Source organism: Equus caballus, chromosome 25 (genome assembly GCF_041296265.1).
Source record: "Equus caballus isolate H_3958 breed thoroughbred chromosome 25, TB-T2T, whole genome shotgun sequence".
NCBI lineage: Eukaryota > Metazoa > Chordata > Mammalia > Perissodactyla > Equidae > Equus > Equus caballus.
The window spans coordinates 19,757,740-19,766,220 of NC_091708.1; the positions used below are offsets into that span (position 1 = coordinate 19,757,740).

Sequence of the window (8,481 nt, forward strand, 5' to 3'; positions counted from 1 at the left end):
GCGTTCTTTATATATTCTGGATATTCGACCCTTATCAGATATGTGATTTGCATATATCTTCTCCCACTCCATGGGTTGTCTTTTCACTTTCTCATAGTGTCTTTTGAAGCATAAAAGTGTGTAATTTTGATGAAGCATAATTATCTATCTTTTCTTTGGTTGCTTGTTCTTTTGTTGTCATATCTCAGAAACCATTGCCTAATCCAAGGTCGTAAAGACTTAGCCCTGTTTTCTTCTGAGAGTTTTATCATTTTAGCTCATTTAGGTCTTTGACCCATTTTTAGTTAATTTCTTATATTCTGTGAGGTAGGTGTTCAACTTTCTTCTTTTGCATGTGGATATCCAATTGTTCCATCACCCTTTGTTGAAGACTATTCTTTCCCCATTAAACAGTCTTGACATTCTTGTCAAGGTCAAAACCAATTGACTATGGATGTATGGGTTTATTTCTGGATGTGCAATTCTATTCCATTGGTCTATATGTCTTAGTTGAGCTAAGTGAAATGAGTACATTTTGTTCTCTAACAAGTACCTGGAGTATAGTTGAGCACTGGCCCGTGCTTCTTACCTGTCACCTGGCAGGGACAGGAAATAGACATCCTCCTCTGAGACATGAGGATCATAAGAAGGGCATGTACCTGAAAAGAGGGTGGAACTCTGATCAGTTCCAAGGGTCTCCTTAGAGACAAATTTGACACATAAAGCCCAAATTCCAGCCCATATTGCTTGGCTAAAAGAATTTGCGGCCTACTAAATTTTAGGCAGATATGACTCCAGACACCCATCTCAGCACCCTCAAATTTATCTGATAAGTATTTAGTGAGCCCCTACTCTGCACTGTGCACAATAAATTTATTTAACTTTGATTTGAGGACTTTTATTTCTAGCATACATCCAACATAAACTATTTGCAAATTTACCAAAAACAGAAAGTTGACTATATGAAATTATCATTTTTATAGGTTAAAAACAGTTGAATGGGGCTGTAGTTTTCGAGCAGTTGATTTCTAGCCCTGCTCTTTGTCAATAATTAACTAGTAGGCCAACTACCTGTTCGGGCCACTCCTTGTTAAAGGTAATAAAACCTTATTATTTGTGTATAATAGAATGCTTGTCTTTCTGGTCCACTTTGTTGAAGGTGGGTGGGGGGACACATCTGCAGGATTGCATAAAACTTATCCAAAATGCTATCAGATTATTAACAAGCAATATGTAAAGAAGGGGGGCAGAGACAATGATTTGCTGGGCCTAGAAGCTGTATTCTTCTGTCTTTGAGGGACCAAAGCCTTGTTGTAGTATGATCTGTGTGAACAACCAACGACTGATCTCTCTCTTCCTCTCTACTGGTACCAAAGATCCTAGAATAGCACAGTATAGTTTATGTCTGGTAATGTTCAATCTTGATGACAGCTGGAACAAGCATCATAACCGTAAACTTTGGAACAAAGATGGCTTTCTGCCCAGCACAAGTTCTATTACAATGCATTACAGCGAACTCAGAAAGATGGCCCAGACTTTTCAATGAAATTATTCCTTTTTAAGTTGATTAAAATTGAGCCTTCCATTTGACATTATAAAGATTAAGAACTTCATCAAAAGACAAAAAGGCAAGGCACAGACTGGAAAAATGATATTTGTAAAACACATTTGATAAAGGACTCCTATCCAAAATTTATGAGGCCTTCTGCAAATCAGGAAGAAAAAGACAGACAATGCAAGTGGGTAAAAGACTTGAACAGACACTTCATAAAAGAGCATAGTCAAATGCTCGGTGAGCATGTAAAATGATGCTTGACTTCCTTTAGTTATCAGGGACATACAAATTAAAATCATGAGATACCACTACCCACCCACCAGAATGGCTAAAATTAAAGGTGTTGGCTAGGTTGTGGGGCAACTGGAACTCTCATATACTACTCATGGGAAAATAAGTCAGTGCGAACACACTGGAAACTTGTTTGGCTGTACTATTAAGGCTAAAAATAAATACATGTCCTAAGATCCAGCAAGTCCACTCCTGGGTATGTACCAAATGGAAATGCACGCACGTGTGCACCCAAACACACGTTCAATAATGTTCATGGAAGGATTATTTGTAAGAGCCAAAGACTGGAAACAACTCAAGTGTCCACAACAGTCGAATGGATTAATAAATTATGGTATATTCATAGGATGGCATACCACACAGAAATGAAAAAGAATGAATTGCAGCTAACTTCAAACAACATGAATAAATCTCACAGATAGAATGGTGAGCTAAAAAGCTAGACATAAAAGACTACATACAGTGTGATTCCGTTTAAATCAAGTATAACAACAGGGAAAACTGATCTATCGTAAAAGAGAACAGAATAATGGTTACTTTGAAGTGCTTTGATTGGGAGGGCAAATGAGGAGTCTTTTTAGGTGCTGGAAATATCCTAAATGTCAGTGCGGATGGTGTTACACGGATACATACATGTATAAAAATTCATTAGCCACGTATGCTTAAGATTTGTATACTTTATTGTGTTTACATTAAAATTAAAATTTTAAAAGGTACATTAAAAAATAAAGTTTTCCAGACTTTATCCTCTATTTTGTAAAGTCAGGCAAATGCCCCTTCTATCCCCAGCAGGCAGCTAGAGGGGTGTTCTTGAAGAGGGTAAAACAAGACTTGGGGGGCCTCAGAAGCAGAGGGACCATACTAAAATCAGGGCCATTAAGCGGAAGGCTGCATTCTGATGGCGGAGGGCCTGAGGCCCTTCTTCCCCCTCTTAGCTCCCCAAATTCTAGCAACCAGGCTTTCACCCACCAACCAGGAGACTGCAAGATTATTCTCTGGGGAATCTGACTAGCCCAAGGGAAAACACCTAATGGTGCTCGCGCCAGGAGTTCACCAACTGAGTGGCCCAGCCAGATCATCTTAGAGTGAAGCACCTCAGTGACAAAATCTACTCACAAATAAAAAACTTCCAATTAGTTTTTAGTGCTCCATTCTTAAATAAGAATTACCAGACTCTTGAGGAAAGTCTCTACATGATAGATGGAGACCAAAAGAAAGAGAAAACAAGAAAACGACTTGGAGGAAACAGACTGTAAGATAGAATAAAACTTTTTAAAAAATTGCTAAATTCAGATAGATAATAGAAAAGAGTATATTGATGAAAATAGCTTGTATTTAAAAGAGGAAGAATCAGAGAGAAAAAAGCTCTTGAAAATTAAGAATTAAAATTAAAAATTAAAAACAGAACAAAAATGTAAAACTTAATAGAAGGTTTGGAAGATGATTTAGAGCCAATCTGTCAGAGGGTAGGGCAAAAAGACCAAGATGCAAAAGATAAGATTAGAGATACGTTCCAGGTGATTCAACATCCAAAAAATAGGGACTCTAGAGAGGTTGGGATGGGAGGGAGGAACAAAAGGAGGTAGGGAGGGAGAGAAAAGAGAGGGTGGAGGGGAGAAATGTTATACACAGAAAAAGGATCAAGAATCAGAGTGACAAGGGCTTTCTCCACAGAGCCCTGGGAGCTAAAAGAAAATAGAAGGACACCTTCAAAATTCTGAGGGAAAATGATTTCCATTGTAGAATTCTCTACCTACACAAACTGTGAAATAAATGTGAGGGTGGAATATAGACATTTCAGCCATGCAAGGGATTTACGTGGAATGATACCAATCACACCAAGATCATAATCAGAGAAAATGGATCCCTCTAAATGTTTTCTATGTAAAAAAAAGAGATAATCATGATCAACTGTTTTTATTTCAAGGAAGTAGAGTGAGAAAAAATTAAGTCAAAAGAAAGCAGGATGAAATAAAAGTAGTAATTGTAATAACAAATGAGAGTAAAAAGTTGAAACCATTTAAATTCACCTCTTATTCCACAAATGTGTACTGAGTGTCTACTTTTTGTGAGCACTGTTTTAAATGCTGAGGATACAGTGGTGAACAAAACAGATAAAAGTCTTCCCTCTCAGAGCACATTAGGCAAATGTTTGAATAATAATTATATAATTACTTAATGATATATTGTGTAACCATTAAAAATTTCCATGAATAACAGAAACGTGGGAAATGTGTATTATATAAAGTGAGGTGAAAAAAACACAAACTGTGGACAATGACAAAAGGGAAGTCATCCACCTGAAAATAGGTATGCTAGGATGGTCAAATTATGAATGAAGTTTTCTTTTATCAAAATTCCCTTTAATTTTATGTTGGGTTCTCTAACAGACAAAGGAAACATCAAAAATTAAAAGAAATAAAATTGATAAAAATCCTATGTTGCATATTTAAAATTCTTTCCAAATATTTCACTTGGAAAGAGTTGCTGTCACTTTTCAAATATTTTTATTTGTCTGACATCTTGATAACTATTAACCCTTTGCAGGATGCTGATTTAAATTCAGGAGCCATCAAAGAAATTCTCCTAAGAAGGGGTATTCTTTCTCTTCCTTAAGAAAGAGAATGGGAAATTATCCACTCCTGATGGGAAAAACATGGCCTCTTGGTTAGATGCTGGCGTGAACTTTTTCTTTCTACTCCAGCTTTGCAGGAAAAGATGAAGGCAGATCCAGCATCAAATTGGAGTCTAGAAAGTGCGATTAAACCTTGCCTGTTAATTAGCTCCATGAGCTAATGAGCTCTGTGAGCAGAGTAAATTGACGCTATAATTGAACCAGAGAAGTCTCTGGCAGCTTACGGGCAGTTGATACCATAGTTTTCCGTAAAGGGACACTCTAGCATTCCTGGCCGGTGAGGGAATAATACCAGCCGTGCGGTTGCCGAGGTCCTTTCCACAGGTGGTAGTGAAAGCTCATTTTAGCACCAAGTGTTTGTGTCAAACCCGAGATTTCAGGAATCTCCGTGTGAGTTACTGTGTAGAGAATTCCTTTATACTGTAAAAGAATTAAAGGTTTCTTGGCCCAGCTAATTAGATGTGGCCTTGGACATCAAATCTGAGAAGGGTCGTCTGGGCTCCCAAGGGATCTGACACAAAGAAAATTCAGGAAGCCTTGAAATGAGTGTTCTAATGGTCTTTGGATGAGTCAGATGCTGTAGTTTTTTCATGTTCAAGGGTAGTAGGAAAGATATTGCATCACAGTGTCATATAAAATCTTGTTCAATCAGACTATACACTTTATTTACATTTGGCTTTTTAAATAATATTTTAAAATTTAAAAATAGGAGGAAAGCTAAATGTAATGTGATCTCCTGGATGGGATCCTAGAATAGAAAAGGACACTAGGGAAAATTAATGAAATTTGAATAAAGTATGGAGTTTCGTTAATAACTATATACCACTGTGGGTTCATTAGTTGTGACAAATGTGCCATAGAGATGTAAGATGTTAACCATAGGGGAAACTAGGTGTGGAGCATATGGGCACTCTGTGTATTATCTTTGCAACTTTTCTGTAAACCTAAACCTATTCTAAAATTAAAAAGATTATTTAAATAAAAAAAATAGGAGGAGAGAACTTTTATCTCAATCTCAGACAAATCACAGCTTTGGCACAAGCCTGGTGTTCGGGCCACATGCATAACCAAGCATGAGCCACTATCGGATGTCAGTCTAGTCATAGCTTCCGTTATTTTCAGTGATGGGGGAAAAAGTCCTGAAAGTTGAAACTGCAAGTCAAAATATGTAAAATCATAAAACATGGAGCTGATAAGACGGCAAAGTTTAGAGAAGTTGTGGAAAATAGGAAGCCATTGTAATTTCTTGAATGAGGAACTGATGTCGTAAGAGCAACGATGTAGGGATTTATTTTATGAGCAGTTTGCAAGGTGGATTGAAGTTGGGGAGAAATCTGAGGCGGGGGATCAGCAAAGAGGCCATAGTTGGCAAATGAAACAAAAATCTTGAGACTATAACCCTAAAACGAAACTTGCAAGGATTTCAGGCACGGTTATTCTTACTGCCACATACAACCTGTTGTAGTCGCCTGCGGACAAGCAGTGCTTCTTGTGGAGACGAGTGTATCAGGTGGTCTCAGCCTGCCTTCATTAGATCTTTGACTCATAGAACTGCTTTTGGTCCCCTTGTTCCAAGTCCAAGCTCTCCTGGCATCTGGTCAGGACTGTATCTTGTCACCTCTGCTTGTCCTGCAGTGGCCCCGTGCTTGTTTGATAGTCAAGCTTGAGTCAACACTTCCTTTTTATTTTTAACCCACGTATTTGCAAATGATTTCAAACTTACAGAAAAGCTGCAAGAATAAAAATAGTACGTGGAACACCATAGACTCTTGTTACGTTTATTGTTAAGCATTTATTTCTCTCTCTCTCTCTATCTATATATACACACATAAATGAATGTATATACACCTAATATTTTTCAACGATTTAAGAATAATTTGCATACAGCCTGGTCCCTTAGTCTTAACTACTTCATTGTGTATTTCGTAAGAATAAGGATATCCTTTTCCAAACCACAGTATAGTTGTCAACTTCAGTACATTTACTTGGTCTCCGGTTCTTGAATTGAACTCAACTATGGGAACACCCATTAGGCTAGTCTCACCTATCCCACTGCTAAGTGAGTCACGGGAGTGAAAAATCCAAAGTTTCATGTGAATTTCAGGATTGGGTCTCTGACAGTACCATACAATCAGATTCTCTAAATTAGTTTTGAATTTGATTCATTATGTGTTTGTTTGACTCAGTTGTTCAGCTATTCTAAAACGTCTTTGTCAAAGAATAATACTGACATTGATAATGACAAATGCTAATCTAGTACTCCGTACTATGTGTCAGGAGTTGTTCTAAGCACTTTATATTTATTAATGCATTTAATCCTCTCAACAACCTTAAAGGAACATACCATGATTATCTTCATTATATACATGGGAAAACGTAGACACAGAAGTTACTTGCCCACAAATATACAGCTGACAAGGGGGTAAAATCAAGATTTGAACCCAGGTTCTCAGATATCTTTTTTTTTTTGATGAGGAAGATTGACCCTGAGCTAATATCTGTTACCAATCTTCCTCTTGTGCTCGAGGAGATTGTCCCTGAGCTAACATCTGTGCCAATCTTCCTCTATTTTGTGTGTGGCATGCTGCCCCACAACATGGCTTGATGAGCGATGTGTAGGTTTGCGCCCAGGATCCAAACCTGTGAGCACCGGGTTGCCGAAGCGGAGCACACGAACTTAACCACTACGCCACCAGACCGGCCCCAGATATCTTTCTTATTTGTTAATCTAAGTGTGCGTGTATTTGCCCTCTTACATTTCAGTGTCTTCCCTAAAGATGATGCCACACTATTTCTTGTTATCGATTGCTTTTCATGTGTCGTGTTCCCCTAGGAGAGAAGCATTCATTTTCTCGATGTGTTTATTTTTCAGCTGAAGAAAAGGTGACTGGCCCCATGAGCCCGGAAGAATGAATTCAGAGGAGGCTGTTTACACGAGGTTCTCCCACTCACCAGCTGTTGAGAGTCTGAGGCCGAAGAGCAGGATCTTATTACTTCAATGGAAGCGTGCGACCACGTTCCCAAGCCAACAGCAGCCAAGTGGATTTGCTACAGTGGGGCTGTCTAATAAATGATTAATCAGAAGCATTGGAGACAAATGTGTCTTGCAGCAGTGTCTTCAAATTTAGTGTTGCTTTCTTATCTAGCCTTGCGTGTGTTTAAGTGATCCCTGCTGCTTCTCGCTCTGGCGCCAGTGCTAGCTTGAAGGCTGCATCCGCCATGGAATTCTCTCCATTCAGGCTGGGTCTGTTCTATTTGACTGCTATTTATGGAGCCATTGTGGGTTAATAACTATTTATTGAGTGCCTGTTCCATGCCAATTATTAGGCTGGGTGCTTTACAAACATTTAATCCTCACAAAAACCCTGTAAGAATGCACCTATCATCTCTATTTTGCCAACAAGCAAAACGGGGGTGGGGGGGGGTGGCTAGGAGAGGTTGTGTATGGGGATCACATAGTTGGCAGAACCATGGCTCAAATCTTGGTCTAGATCCAAGGCCCCTGCACCTTAACACTGTTCTGCCTGTCACTGCTCCGAAGATCCTCAGCCCCTCACATCATCACTGGTCTTCCTCTCCTCAGTAGAGGTGGGGATGGTGGTGGGTGTATGTGGGAAGTGTCTGAGTGAGGGGACTGGGGAGGCTTTAGAGGCACAGAAGAATCACAGATTATTTTCTAAGAAAAATAACACAATGTTCTTTTCGATCAGGGGTTGATAAACAATGGCCTCTGAGTCAAATCCAGCCCCCAACCTGTTATTGTAAATAAAGTTTTATGAGAACACAGACCCACTCGGTCATTTATGTATTGTCTGTGGCTGCTTTCTCTCTACAATGGCACAGTTGCATAGTTGTGACAGAGACCACATGGCCTGCAGTGCCTAAAATGTGAACTATCTGGGCCTTTCCAGAAAAAGTTTGCTGACTTCTGTTTTAGGTGACTTAGGAAGAAAGCCAACAGTTTTCATTAAGGCCAATTTATTATTTTTTCCTTTTGACTGAAAAACTAAAGATGTGTAAT

The 8,481-nt window shown here is 38.9% G+C and overlaps 1 protein-coding gene across 1 annotated transcript in view; it reads left to right on the top strand.

Annotated features, from left to right (window-relative positions):
- The window catches only part of SLC44A1 (solute carrier family 44 member 1), a 179,488-nt gene extending 171,240 nt beyond the window's left edge, over nt 1-8,248 (top strand). Inside the window, exon 16 of the mRNA XM_023629816.2 lies at nt 7,333-8,248. Within this exon, the coding sequence (XP_023485584.1) occupies nt 7,333-7,347 (15 nt within the window). The 3' untranslated portion in view covers nt 7,348-8,248. The remainder of the gene's footprint in view (nt 1-7,332) is intronic.
- Nucleotides 8,249-8,481: the final 233 nt, after the last annotated feature.